At 37.2% G+C, this 15,659-nt stretch overlaps 2 protein-coding genes across 3 annotated transcripts in view; one reads left to right on the top strand and one right to left on the bottom strand.

Annotated features, from left to right (window-relative positions):
* Mct1 (Monocarboxylate transporter 1) overlaps positions 1–8,767 on the top strand; it is a 39,214-nt gene extending 30,447 nt beyond the window's left edge. For both annotated transcript variants that reach the window (XM_074085964.1, XM_074085963.1), the window contains exons 3-7: positions 3,019–3,138; positions 4,809–5,033; positions 5,746–6,540; positions 6,635–6,835; positions 7,438–8,767. In XM_074085964.1, coding sequence (XP_073942065.1) covers positions 3,019–3,138; positions 4,809–5,033; positions 5,746–6,540; positions 6,635–6,835; positions 7,438–7,595 — 1,499 coding nt within the window. In that variant the 3' untranslated portion in view covers positions 7,596–8,767. The remainder of the gene's footprint in view (positions 1–3,018; positions 3,139–4,808; positions 5,034–5,745; positions 6,541–6,634; positions 6,836–7,437) is intronic.
* Positions 8,768–10,244: 1,477 nt separating this feature from the next.
* LOC141426789 (visual pigment-like receptor peropsin) lies at positions 10,245–15,584 on the bottom strand. Its single transcript, XM_074085962.1, has 7 exons — positions 15,415–15,584; positions 14,985–15,150; positions 14,647–14,771; positions 12,322–12,538; positions 11,944–12,028; positions 11,410–11,562; positions 10,245–10,854 (listed from the first exon to the last, which is right to left on the bottom strand). The coding sequence occupies exons 1-7, from the start codon at positions 15,488–15,490 to the stop codon at positions 10,738–10,740; spliced, it is 939 nt and encodes a 312-aa protein (XP_073942063.1). The 5' UTR covers positions 15,491–15,584; the 3' UTR covers positions 10,245–10,737.
* Positions 15,585–15,659: the final 75 nt, after the last annotated feature.

Genomic DNA, 15,659 nt, shown 5'->3' with positions numbered 1-15,659 from the left:
TTTTTAGACCAATGCAATTAGAATTTTATTAACCGCAACCAAAATAAGGATCTTATTTGATTGGCCTATATTTTATTTACCTACCTCAAACTCTGTTCATTTTTGAATCCGTTTTTCTTTTTAGCCTTTAGAGATGGCAGTAGGTGGTATGATCGCAACCTTTACATTTCATTAACCGACCAAAAAAGGAGGTTATCAATTCGGTTTTTTTATGTTTGTTACCTCAGAACTCCGTCATTTATGAACCGATTTGAATCTCTTCAAATGTTGTAGGGACACCTACATATGGTAATTTCGATATGTTTAGTAGTAACTCGTGCATATGCTCTTGAAAATCATAATTTAGTGAAGTGGAGCTGATGATGACCACAGTTGACCATCGGAGTTACTACTCAATAACAAGTATTTCACTGGTTGAATTTTAATTACTTTGACACAGTTGCTATGAAATTTATACTCCTCGTAATGCATATGGTAAAACAGGTGGTGAAGCACCAGGACTCCTCAATAATGAACGTCTCTGAATCGGAAAAAGCAATCTTTCGTAAAAGATGACGAGCAGTTGATATTAAACTATTGTATCTTAGATTATTTACACTAAAAGCGTAAAAAAAAATTATAACAAAAAATTGAACCGACTACAAAAAACCATGAAAATAATTTTCTACCAGTCTGAAGTCGGTCGGTGCCTCAGCACGAGCCAGCAGGAGTGATTGAAGCCCAATATAAAGTGCGTAGGTGAGGTAGATGACTATAGGTTCACTCCTTGGACACCGGCGAGAGCCTTTTGTCTGCATAAAATGGTGCAAAGCTTTGTGTCAGAGGCACGTGTAGCCGCCGTTATCGCAACATGCAAAAATATGCCACAGTGATAAAGCTTCATACAATCACACTGTAATAAAATAAGTTTAGTTACTATATTCTATAGTAAGAAGTAACGACATTCTTTCTTACCATTTACTTTGTTTACTAACCTCTTGAGGTAAGTTCACACATTTGATACCTACTTGTATTGTCTGTTGACGTTTGAATTTGTTGATGTTTGTTATTTGTTAAATCAACCAATTAGTTAACGTTGATTGAATTGATTCTACTGTCAATTTTTTTAATCGAACCTACATGTTCCATTATTAGGAAAGCGCAAGTAAACTAAACTCATACAGTTTTACGAAAATTAGCCGCCCATCTTTAGGTAGGTATTGTCATTAAGTTAACCTTAATGAAACTTAATAAGTTTCTTTGACTAAATTTATGTACTTAAGTATGTTTGCGGCTCGAGATTGTAGCAACGTATTATATATCTTTGAAATACTTATCTAACTTTTATGTAATACGGTTGATTCTACTATAATAGATTACGATATGGTCACAACGCGCGTTATGTGAAGCTTTATCTCTGCAAGGTTTTGACTAATGTAAGTAAGTACATATTGCTACCGCATTGGCATTCCGTTATAACGAACAGCTACATCGAATGCCCATCACGTTAACCTAGTTTGTAATTGTTTCAATGAACCATGATAATACTTACTTATTGTTGGGTTAAACAAAATTTTTTCTAGTTATGGTTTCATTATTAGTTTGTTTTACTTTTAGTAATCATTTTAAATTAGTCTAATTTTAATTATAATGAAATACCTTATACCTATGTTTATAATATTACTACAAGAACAAGAAATTATATCCATACCTATCCGTGTTGTTAATCACACTGAGAATTTTATTATTTTTTTGGGTTCAAATGGGCAGTCTCTAATAAGAGCGTTACTTTTAAATTAATACCCCCTTATTCATAAACGACAATCAAACCTATTTTAGTTAAAATGCCACTTAAATTCGTTTGTCACTTCGACATTTGTATTTGTTAGAAAGGGACAAAGCATTTGTTAGTTAACATAGGCTTGTTAAGTTTTATGAATACGGGGGTTAGTTTTGTGGTATAAAGCAATTACGTATACAGGGTTATTGGTAAGTCGTCCAATTCCCGTTAAGGGGTTATAGGGGAGGTCATTTGCAATCATGTTTGTCCCATAAAACCCTATGCAAAAGTGAACCATTTCTGAGATAATCGCAATTTAAGTTTTTTGAAAATCATCTTCAAAAAATTATTTAAAAAAAATAAGCAATATTAATCAACATTTTTTATTTACTTATGCAATATTAAAAGTCCAACCGACACCAACCACGACTTACCAACCACCAATAACCCTGTATACTAGTATTACCTACTACAAAGATTAGTTGTCTATACTATCTAAGTATACTTCTATACTTATTTTATAAAGAGGAAAACTTTGGATTTTTGGATGTTTGTTACGAATAAACTCAAAAACTACTGGACCGATTTTAAAATTTCTTTCACTATTAGAATGCTAAAATATTTTAAAGTGCCATAGGCTATTTTTTTTCTGGCTCGCGCGGTATGCAAACTACTGGACCGATTTTAAAAAATCTTTCACTATGAGAATGCTAAGGTATTCCAAAGTGCCGTTTTTTGTCCTTTTATGCTAATGTCTACCTAATGTTGTATAGGTACGGAACCCTTCGTACGAGAGTCCGACTCGCACTTGGCCGTTTTTTTTTTTACTTTGCCCGTGCGAAGCCGGGGCGGACCGCTAGTAAGTTATGTATTAATATCGTGTACCTATTATAAATGCCTGAAAATAATGATAATACCACGAATATTCTTTATTGCGCAGCATTGCAGACTACAAAGTACAGGGATTTAACAAAAATAACAAAAGACATGTCAGACAATAGGCGCTCTTATCGATTAAAAGCGATCACTTCCAGACAACCGCTAGTATAAAAAACTAATTAAAATACGTTACAGTAGGTGGTGAAAACACAGATAGGAGAAACGATTAATATAAAATAAATACAAATAAAAAATAACAATAGCTTAGACAATACACGTGTTTACTTCTTACCTATAAAATACATAAGTATATCAGTGAAAAATGAGATATAGGCCACATCATGTGATAATTTTATAAGAGATATTTTCTTTGTTTCCAGCGGATGGCATGACCTACTCCTTCGGCGTTTTCTACTCGGAGTTCCTGGATTACTTTCAAGAGGGCAACGGTAAGACGGCGTGGATCGTCTCCATACTCGTCGGGGTCACTCTCAGCTCAGGTCAGGTTAATTCAATTTATTATGTTATGTTGTAGAAGTGACGTTACGTTAGTCGGCATAACGTGGAAACTAAATGAACTAAGTATTGCTATTGTATAAATGCTTTTAAAATAATAGTCTCTGTTAAATAGATTTACCGTACCTAGGTACGTAAAATTTTATCGAAAAATATGAATAGTCGCAACGCTGACTTGTTTTGTTCTCTTGTTCTTTGTCTGAGGTACAGTGATTTGTTCTTTAGTAGGTCTGCAAGGCACCAATAGGTACATCCAAAATCTAACCACCACCAATTTTAACAACTTCAAGTTTTGTCTATTCATCATCATCATCAGCCGGAAGACGTCAACTGCTGACCAAAGGCCAGCCAGTTAGAACGTCACAATGAACGACCACTCGCCACTTGCATCCACCGGTTGCCCGCAACTCTCACGATGTCGTCAGTGTTATGTAATTGGAATTACTTGAGATTTGAATACAGGTTTTTTTTTCGTATAAAATATTCAATACACATTACTAGTTTATAAAATTATCGTAATTATGAGGTTTAGTTTTCGTTAATTATGAGGAATTGAAAATATTTTGTTTTGATATAAACTAAATACTTATTACCTATTTTAGTATTTCCAGAGTTCGATACTCGTAAAACTTCGTAAAAGTTAATTAAGTAGAAAGTTCGAGCTTCTGTATACCTACATCGGCTACATCGGACCCCTCTGGACTTTCACTAATGGAAAGCTCCTTTTCAAAGATACTTTGATACTTACCTACCTACTCATCTAATCACACTTAGTAACTTGATATGATAAGTTTTTTTTTTTTTTAATTTTGTTAATGAATAAATTCCTTTAGTGAACAAATGTTGTTGAATATTCATTTAAACCTAATTATATTTAATACCTACGTTAAAACATACCCGCTCATGATGTGAGCAGTTGGTACCCAAATCCAACTTCATTGCACTTTCGTCTTATTTTTAAAAATATCAAATATCCTTGATCTGTGATCTTTACTTACCGCCCTAATAATTTTTTCCACGTTATTAATGAAAAGGAGCCTAAACACTTCTTCTTCTTCTTCTCAGCATATATTTGTCCACTGCTGGACATAAGTATGCCTCTTCCTATGTTGATCTAGATGCGGCGAATCTAGTCCAGGTCGGTCCTGCTGTCTTACGGATATCATCCGCCCATCTAGCTGGTGGTCTTCCTACGTTCGTTATCATCCCCCGCGCGACAGACGTGACCGGCCCATTGCCATTTAAGTTGCGCCACTCCCCTACCGATGTCGGTAACTTTGATTCGTTGGCGAATGTACTGGTTCCTTATCTTGTCCCGCAGGGGATTCCTAGCATTGCGCGTACCATCGCTCTTTGCGCTACCTTGAGAAGGTGCATCATCCCTACTGTAAACGTCCACGTCTCGCAAGCGTACGTCATCACCGACAGTACGCATTGGTCATACACTCTTGTTTTTAGTGTTTGTGGTATCCTAGACCTGAAAACGTCGTCAAGCTTGTCAAAAGCTCCCCCATCCGAGATGTATGCGTAAACGTACCACGACCTAATTCTGCCTCCAAAAGTAATTTAAAATTACTCATCTACTCTAAAGCTAGCCACAAAATCAGTTAAGTACACGAACCATGTCAAATAAGTTGTCACCTACCGTTTCCAGGTCCGATATCGAGCTCGTTCGTGAACCGTTGGGGCTGCCAGGCTGTGACTGTGGCGGGCGCGCTGCTGGCGGCGACTTGTGTGACGGCCTCTGCCTTCGCCGGCAACGTGCTCACCCTCATCTTCACCATCGGCATCGGCACCGGCTTTGGCTGCGGCCTCATCTACCTGCCGGCCATCGTCAGCGTCACAGTTTGGTTCGAACGTTATCGGAGTCTTGCCACAGGTATGGCTATAACCTTCCCCTTTCTTTGTCTATCTCCAATCCACTGAGTTTGATTATTTAAGTCCAAATCACCGACTAATTTTTGTAAGACTTGACATCTGCCTGAAGAGAGATATCTCTATTGTGGAGTACCCCACCTTATATATCTACGAGTACAAGGTATTTACTGTACTGTATTGTACAAGGAGATGTAGAAAGGAATATTTGCAAATTGAAACTATTTATTAGATAAGGTTAAATGTTATAAAATATCTTGGTTGTGTTGAGTTATGTACTGTTTCATTTAAACATTATGATTATAATACCTACCTTATTAAGAAAATACTGTTAATGTTAAGGATGTTACAATGTGATTATCTAACACTAACGTGGTCGTGAGAAGTAATTAGCCGCACCAGTATGATCGTTAATTGAAGTTATATTTACACTAGCTTTTGCCCGCGGCTTCGCCCGCGTGGAATTCGGTTATCGCGCGCTGTTCCCTCGGGAACTGTGCATTTTTGCGGGATAAAAAGTAACCTATGTCACTCTCTGGTCCATAGGCCATAAACTATATGCCGAAAATCACGTCGATCCATCGCTCCGTTTCAAACATACAAACACAAAAACACACAACCTTTCACTTTCGCATTTATAATATTGTGCAGAGCGCCGAGTGGTCTCAAAGTATGCTGACTATACAATATTCACCGTTATTATTCTTCCTTTCCAGGTATAGCAGTATGTGGATCAGGCCTAGGAACATTTATTTTTGCACCAATAACAAAAAGCTTGATAAATACTTATGGCTGGCGCGGCGCCATGGCGATTATCGGTGCCCTAATATTGAACTGCGTGCCACTAGGACTTATGTTCCGACCAGTACCTGAAGTGCCAAGAACACCAGTTAGCGAACCTATGCTTCCGAAACAAAAGAAGTCACCATTAAAAAGATCCCAGAGCACTGAGCACGTAGCGCGTGGAAACGGAAATGTTGAAGACAGTGACGTCGCTCGACTAACTTTGTCACAACCAGCTCTCAACAAGCCCCATGAACAGAGGCAGCAGTCACACTCTCGGCACGGCAGTGGCATTATGCAAAGACCAGATGTACTTTACCAAGGAAGCATGACCAGTCTATCCAAGTTCCGCGCTCCATCCCCAGAAAGAACACAAATTAGTACTAGAGTCGATGAGGAAGAAATTGAAGAGAAATGTGGGTGGTGCAGTTGGTGCTCCACAGAATCAAAGGCAGCCCTATCGCAAATGCTCGATCTGTCTCTGCTTGTCGATCCCATATTTATATTGTTTTCACTGTCAAACTTTTTGACTAGCATAGGATTTTATATCCCTTACGTTTATACAGTGCGGCTGAGTGAACAGCTTGGCGTAGAGAACTCTGAATATTTAATAGCCATAATCGGTGCATCCAACTTGATCGGGAGAATAGTCCTGGGCTTCATCAGCGACAAGCCATGGGTAAACCGATTATGGGCGTACAATATATGTCTTACCGTTGCTGGAATTGGTAAGTAGGATTAAGTATTTTCACAAAAATACATTTTAATATTATTACCTAACGTTTAACGCAAACAATCTAAAATGTTACGTCATAATTACAGGAACGGCCATGGCAATCGCGTGTACGGAGTTTTGGGGGCTAGCAATGTATGCCACTACGTTCGGTTTCACTATAGGAGCGTACGTAGGATTGACGTCGGTGGTGCTAGTAGATCTTCTCGGCCTCGAAAAGCTCACTAACGCCTTTGGATTACTGCTGTTGTTTCAAGGGATCGCTTCACTTATTGGACCACCTTTAGCAGGTAAATCCATCAAATACGGGATTCTGTTTATTGAATTGTACCTATGTTGCCTTCGTTTACCTAATATATTGTATTGTATTGTAAAACTCTTTATTGTACATAAAAACACATGAAAATAACAGAACACAGGATGATAAGATGTACAAAGGCGAACTTATCCCTTAAAGGGATCTCTTCCAGTTAACCTTAATATATCTTGGCTATCAAGAGAAAGATGAACTTACTTGTTTAAGACAATAAAGAATTTTAATGTTTCCGTTTAAGTAGCCCAAGGGGAAGCCTTACCCCTTTAATCATAAATAAATGCCTGTTAGACTTACATTAACCTAACATTTGCCTGTTTTTATCTCTGTAACTTTAACATTTGCTTTTGCCACATAAATTTTGTTGACAGATTTGTTACTTTTAAGGAATACAGAAGACACTAACACATTCACAATAGAACACTAGTAGGACCGTGCCTTAATTTGATTAAAACTTTGTCTCGTGCTAACTTTAACATTCTCCACTTCTACCCTGCCTAACAGAATCTGTTTCGTCTCTATGTCATTATTAGTGAACGTATTTTGGCTAATATGATCAAGCTGCCGACCGTATTCCAGGATGGCTGTTTGACGTGCTGAATTCGTATGCGCCCGGGTACTACATGGCGGGCGGGGCTATTTCCCTCAGCGGGCTCATCCTATTCCTGATCCCAATGTTGGAGCGGCGGCGCGGACGCGCGCAGTGGGACCGCGAGATGCCCTTGGACCACATGTAGCAGGACACTCTCGTGGGGGGCCGAGCGCACCCCACCATCGTCCTTCACAGCCCCTCAACGCCCTCCACCACTCAGTCCACGGACTCCTACAGCGACAGGGTATATTCAACTACAATAATAGAAGAAAGTAATACTTTTTATACTAACGAAAATAGCTAAGGACTTGTAAATAGCGCCTATCTAAAATCGACGGATGAATGTGATAAAAGTTTTGATGATCGAACCATCAAACTCATTCCAAAGATAGAATATTAAAGTGTATGAAGAAGATATTTAAAAATGTGAGTAGTGTTAGAAGAAACGGTGCAATAATACTTTATTTTATTCTTAATCAATCGTTGTAAATAAAACAAGTGAAGTGCCGATATTGTTATTTGCGTTTGGTCATAAACTGTAACAAATTATGAAGTTGATTTGTATTTAATTGTCGACTATGTTATAAATAATATTATGGAACGTGAAACGTACATTTATAAACTTAACGATAAGATAAGTAGCAAATAACGCAAGTAAGTATTGAAACGAATGCGTGGTTTACTTCATTAATGGCCTTATTGTGGACCAATCGAGGTTAGATTGTATGGTGAGGTCCAACATGTATACCTACCTACCACAGATAACTGGCAATCTGTCTACGATGCCTGTTGTGATTATAGAAGTCTGCTAAATAGTACATCATTTTGTTATCAGCTGTTAGAAACCACTACGACACTTTATATGTTACTTACAAGTGATAATCTTCCAAGTTGTGTTCAGTAGTGTAGGATATCTTTTAAAGTTAACAATTTCGCTTTATCCTATTCGCTTTAATGTGAATATGTTATCGTTAATATGCGCGGAACGTTTAATGTGCGTATTGTCCAATTATTATTATTTTTTTGATCATCAAAATGTTTGCTTAACTAATTACGTCACGCATAAAGGTCGCCTGTCGGGGGATCAGTGTCCTATTTCACGAAGCTACAACTTACAATTTACAAGCGGTAGTCCTTTGTTAACCGTATGCATTGAAAAGAGACTACCGCTTGTAAATTGTAACTTGTAGCTTCGTGAAATGGGCCACTGGTGGTTTGGGGTTATCTATCAATAAATTACAATTACGTCACACTTTTAGGGGGATGGGGAGTCGCGCAATTTCATAATAATAAAATAATTCTATTCTATTCTATTCTAAGTGTTGGTAGTTCTGGATGGTCTCTTTGTGGTACAAGAACACAATAATGACAATAGTCATAGTAATAAGTGTGGCAAAGGAGGAGTCAAAAAATTATCGAAATTGGTGTGACGTTATTTATGGATGGCCCAAAACCAGAGGACAACGAGGGTTCATATCCCAGCAAGCGTAGGTACCCAAAAAATATTCAGTTTATAAAAAAACATAAATAAGTAGATTTAAATGTGCAAGACATATTATTTTTGGCAGATTAGAATACAATAATAAAATTTAAATATTATTTATTGCACACTATGTATCAATAACAGTGAGTTGATAAAATTGTCTTGGTTTTTATTCTGATTAAATATAATTAGATACTTAATATTTAACTATGTTAGATAAAGGATGCAGGCTTTGCGTTTGAGGTTAAGATATTACCAAAGCCAAAGCGCTTATTCTTGGAAATATTTCGGTGCAACTTTTCAATTTAAATTGACACTAGCCAAACAAAACGTGAAAAGGCGGAACGCCGGATCCCGGCAGATGGTCTATAACCTAACCAAGAAAAAAGGGAAAACACCCGACATTGTCACTTCAAAGTTCAATATCTCAAACTGAAACATATTTTGATAAAACACGTCTAAGGACCATCGCTAGAAAACTTGCCTTCAAATAAAAAAGCGTAAATCGGTCCACCCGTTTAAGAGCTACACTAAAATCGTCCACTTCAATTAACCAGTTTTAATTTTGACCGAAAATAATACTTAGGTACCGTTCAAAATTAATTTTGAGAAAATGTGAAAATGAATTAAGCCTAAATTGAATTTTGTGTTTTATGAATTAGGTGCCAAATTAAATTATTGGTTGGTCATAATTTCTTTGGGACTTGATTCCATTTTCAACAATATTCTGGATGGGGATAACTTTCCTTATTGATGTATTTAAAATTGGCATTTTTTCTGATTCGACGTATAATTTCGAGTGGACTGTTTTCCATTTGTTATATTTGTTTAATTATGTAATGATAATAATGCACTTCATCACATTAGTCAGACCAGGTACTTTGCACATTATGCGTTTTTCGCGGGTCTATATTGGAATCCATAATATCATTTGTCCTAATTTCAAAATCCAAAATAACTTTTGTCATAATTATCATTTGCCATAATAACGTTTGCCATAATGTAAATGCCATAATATTTTTTGTCCTAATATTGAGTCGCAATTCTAACCTAACCTACATTTCTAGCTGCGGTTCGTTTCTGTAGGAGTCGCAGTTCTAACCTAACGTAACTTACTTTTGTGGTACCGGGTCGTTACTGTCGCGGTCTCAGTTTTAACCTAATCCAGGTACTTTTCTGGCTCGCAAGTCACTGTTTGCCACCAAGTGCTCTGTAATATTGTTTTGTACTAATATAGTAAGACATAAAACTTATGAGTAATAATATTAAAATAAACTTGTTGGCAAACAGTGACTTGCGAGCCAGAAACAGTGACTTGCGAGCCAGAAAAGTAGATTAGGTTAAAACTGAGACCCTACTATTATTAGGGATTTAGAGTATTAGGACATGTGATATTATGGCTTATGATTATTAGGACATAAAATCATTATGGCAAATGATCATTATGTCAAAAGTATGATATGTCAAAAGTGTTATGGCATTTGAGTTTAGGACAAACGATATTATGGATTACGAAGGAGACCCGTTTTTCGCATATTAGCGGTAACATATACAATACAACATAACATACTTACTTATTATTATGAAAAATATATGAAACTTGTTGAATGTAAATACTGTATTTGACTGAAACACTTAGACTATAACATTATATCGTTTACAATGAACAGTGCTGATATTCTTCGTACAAATATTGTGTCTGTAAGTATATTGTTAAAAATAATAATCGTATGCAATACGATTAACCTGTACAACTAATGTACGTATCATAAATATATATCTACGGGAATTTCAAATGGTTTTTTTATTCAATCTTGTTCTTTATATGTCCTAGGAATGTACCAAGTCGCAGCTGCAGTGTTGCGCGTTGGATGTTGGAATCGAGCAAGAACAAGGCTAATACGGTCGGCGTTAATGAGACCTGAGAAAAAAAGACAGTCTGATACATATTAGGATAATTCAGGTTCACAAACATGGGAATGCGACCTATATAGGGGTCTTTTCCAAAAGGCGTATAATAGAGTGAAGACGCATCGTCGCACTCCGTGCACAATGCGCCGAGCCCACAGTGTGCAAGCCACTTAAAGTCAAATACTATAAAATCATTTAGAGTACATTGTATGTATTGAGACAGTACAAAATTAAAAATCAGCCGGCAGAAATGCAAATAACGAATATCTACAGAAAGATTAAAAAAACCGGCTGCATCAAAAAATCCATTCAAATCCTATCAAATAATCAATCGTTGACATACAGATACCGAACGTACCTACTAGAATTTAGGAAGTGTTACTACATACTTGTGGCATGATCGCAATGGTAAGTACCTACTAATTATGCGGTTGAATTGAATTAAATTGAATTGACTTTCGCCATCAAGTGAATAATGTAATTGGTAGTACATAATGGCATCCGTAACAAGAAAGATTACAAGAGAATATTTTGTAGGTAGTAGTAAAATAAAGACAAACCCTACCCAATGCAGCAGAAGTGCCCACTTAACATTGTCTTCTGTAGGTAGAACAAATACTCCTGAGCCGTAAATGAGCTGCATCAGCACCACCCATCCTCTGATCGTGGCTATCGGAGTCCAGCAGACCAGGCATATACAAGTCATTACTATGGCATCCTGAAACATGAGGTTAATTGAGGTAGGTACGAATAACCCAGAGAAGTTAATTGAGGACAAGATTGAGTTGACCGGTTTTCACTGTTTAAATTTTATTCCTTAGTTATTTTCGTTTTATTACATACATTTGTTACTCTTATCTTTAGCTAGCTGAGTATACGTTAATGCTTAAGATTTTTAAGAAACTTTCTTTTAGCTAGACCTTTACTTGATAATTGTTCTTTCAAATATACTTCAGTGATGAATTTGGTTTAGACACGACTAAATTGTATAAGACTCCTTGTAGGTGTTCAAAATTTAAATGGGACACAGTAAATTAATCACCAGCTTTTCAAAGGAAATATTTTATATATTACCTAAATGTTAATGATAAATACCTACCTGGGTAATCTTACGTTGCAATTGATTATTTGGAGAATCATTATATGCTTTTTTAAATGCTTTGCAACCTATTAGCATATAGATCCTGAAATGTAAAAAATAACAATATTTATAACAATATCCAGGTGTCAAAATGTTCCCTTTCTGAGAGTAGGTAACTTTATTTATTCTAGTTTACTGCCTTTTTACTTTGAACGGAGTTGAAACCGATTAGGTAGGTTTAAGGTACCTACACACAAGTATATTTATTCTTCATTACATTCCTAATTGGTGCCTACATACTTAAAAGGAATTCAATTTGTGAAGCACGCATAGTCAAACAGTGCTAGCGAACACAGTTAAACTTATCTTGCTCTAAATAGCTAGACAACTACTTACATCACACATACAGGCTTCACGCTCCTCAAGAAGAAAATCATAGCAACGATATATTTCCGCCACCCATCAGGGAGAACCATGTCCATGGTGCAAGAGGAGCAGGTGAAGTCGGGCCCGTACCCGCCCACGCCCAGCGCCGGTGCCAGTGCGTAAGCGCAGGAAAACGTCACGCATAGCCAACGGAACATCACGTATTGTTTCTTTGGCATGATCCAACCTTGGAAAAAATATGACTAAATACAAAGACCATTCTTACTTGTCACATCAGAAAATATGCATACCTCTAACTACCTATTTTTTACATACTTCGACATTTATAAAATAAAAAAATATTCGAAACCGCTATCGAAAGAATGATTAACATTATTAAGTAAAATATTAGGATAATTGAAAATCCATTAAATTCGCTTTGTTATCTCAATATTAAGTAAGATAGAAGTCATGTCTCATGTAGATAGCAAATCAAAGTAAGAGCACGTGCCGTTTAATTATAGATTATTTTACTGATAGCATTAATAAATCAACATTGAGTGTAACTAATGCTTGTGTTTGAAACAAAAGGTCAGTACGGTTGCGGTATGGGGCCACTGACAGACATCCGCACGCGCGCCCGCATTCTAGCTCTCCTGGCTGACTGGCTAACCAATATGGACTTTTTTTACTATGTACTATAATAAGACATTGCGTTTGACTATAGTTACATCTGCTAGCATATGCAGCCCAAGATAGAACATAATTGGAAGTAGTTAACTTGAATAAGTATCCAACTGTTATGTTAAAATCAGACAGTATCTATACCGGGTGGACCCTGTAATAGGAGCAAAAAATTAAAACATATCTAAGTTCTGCTAGGTACTCAAATAGAACAACTTTAGTTCTGCAACTTTCAAAAATAAAAATCATAATACAAGTTATTTTCAAAAGTTGTAGAACTAAATTAGCTCAAGATGAAGTGGAAGCTGTGGTTGATTTTTTGCTCACCTTGTTCAAGAAGCTGTCTAGCTTTTTAAAATGCGATGACAACTTACTTTGTATTATACAGGGTGTCTCAGGAGGTAGTGCCAAGCGAAAGTCTAGAGGTAAAGGACCTTAAGGGGCACTCGAATCACCCCTATGTATGTTCCGCGATTTTTCGTAGTTTGGGAGTAATGGCCTTTTTTCTAATTTTCTACTAAAATGCGACCACTGAGACCTATTTGCTCATACTGACTGCAATAATTGGGATAATTAGCTGTTTTTTTTCATGTGGAGTGGAGTTGAATAACAGGGTCCTATGACTTGTTAAAAAAAACACGTAACACTGACGCAACCCCCACCTGGACACCTGGAGGATCCGCAAGAATGCCGAGATTGAGGAGTTGGTGGCTGAGCCTAATATAATAGGCGAATTTAAATCTCACAGGCTTCGGTGGCTCGGCTACTTGCTGCGAATGGGGGAGGATCGAGGGGTCAAGAGGGCGTATTTGGGACGGCCAACTGGTCGTCGTCCGGTTGGTTTGCCGAAGTATCGCTGGGCTGATGCTGTGGAGGCGAATCTGTGACAGCTTCAAGTCGGCAATTGGCGTGAAGTTGCGCAGGATCGGGTTAAGTGGCAAGCTCTCGTTTCGGAGGCCAAAACTCATTTTGGGGTCACTGAGCCAAACTAGTTAGTTAATTAACACTGACTCAACTATATTACATAAAACCGGCCTAGAGCGTGTCGGACACGCCCGAAATAGGTTTCCATGGCCATTACGAAAAAAATAAGTAATATTTTTCTAAGAATTTCGTATTTTTTACAGAATATTCCAAGTTTAGGTATATTTTATAACTTAGACTGCTATTTACTCTTAAACTACTAATAATTCTCAATAAAACTTAAACGTTATAGTTTTCCTTGTAAGTTTGATATACTTACTACCCTCCTGAATTTTTTAAAAAATTTCCACCCACTGGTTTAGATTTTAGAGGGGGAGGGGGCACCCGATTTTAATAAAAATTTGCACTTTAAAGTTGAATGTTTCGCAATAGTTTTATGAGCTGTCGGTAGGCCTTCAACAAGATGGAGCGACGACCTGGTTAACCTGTCCTCTCCCAGAGGCACAAATTTGTGCCCAAATTCCTTTGATCCTGTTATCCTGGGAGATGACAGATTAAGATCGCGGGATCGCGTTGGATGCGGAAAGCACAAGACCCGAGTCCAGCAGTGGACGACTTTCGGCTGACATGATGATGATGATGAACAATAGAGGTAACAAAGGGTGTCAATTATTAGCCATTACATTAGCATGACGAGTACTCGGACGTTTACCTATTAATAAGTGCAATTCAGTTGCTGTTACTAACCGTAAGCATTATACTTGGCCACAACGAATCTCTCGATGCACACATGTGTAAGACACTCCACCTCGTGAACTGCCATGAAAGTTTCGAAGAATGCAAAAACTTTGCAAAATGACACACCTGGCCAGCTAAAAAAGAAAGGGGAAAGTATTTTGGAAAACTTAAGTTGTCATATATTAACTCGAATATCAAATCACTAGGTATTGAAATAATCTTTTGAGGAGGTAACATAATAATTAAGTTGGTATGGTATATAGTCGTTGAACTGTTTTGTACATCATTAGATCAGATACCTACCTACTGAAAAAAAAAGTAAAATTTCTTTAAAAATTAAAACTTACAGTTCATTTTTTCTATCAACGTAATAGTTGACAGTAATAGAAGTAGCTCTTCGAATCCACGCCGATAGCAAAAAACATCCAATGTTATGATAGCTCCAATTTTCCTTTAAATTCGTATTAAAGTAAGCCAATATAAACCAAAAAGACAGCACAGTCGACAAACCTCCTGAAATGTAAAAAAAACGTCAGCCTCAGGGGGGCTACTACGAAATTCAAAAATTGAAGTTCTAATCGTACCGTCCCTCTCACTCTGGTATAAAATAATATTAGCGTCAGCAGGACGGCAAGATACTAAAGATAGTATAGAGCCGGATTGTTTCGGCAGATAACTGATAAAGTACTTAGATATTTATTGATTTATCAAACTGAACTCAATCAATGTTCACCTTTGTTATTGACAATTTGTTAAATTAATATAAAAAAAACCTACCTGTTACATCGACAAGTGTGTCTAAAGTTTCCTTTCCACGGTCATCAAATAAGGTCCATGGGCAGGACGCGTTCATTTCTACCAAGTCCTTACCGGGAATGGGATGCGTGCTCAATTATTCAACGACGAAAATCGTAAACAGAGGGGACTGAGGCAGTTTGCAATACGACTGCGCAGTAGGTAGGTACGACGTAGTCTTGTGGCTAGTGCAGCCAGGAAAAGGAGACGGATCAAGTTGCAGGCAC

The sequence above is a fragment of the Choristoneura fumiferana genome, chromosome 3 (genome assembly GCF_025370935.1).
Source record: "Choristoneura fumiferana chromosome 3, NRCan_CFum_1, whole genome shotgun sequence".
Classification (NCBI taxonomy): Eukaryota; Metazoa; Arthropoda; class Insecta; order Lepidoptera; family Tortricidae; genus Choristoneura; species Choristoneura fumiferana.
The sequence above is the reverse complement of the archived record's forward strand: the minus strand, read 5'-3'. Positions and strand labels throughout refer to the sequence as shown.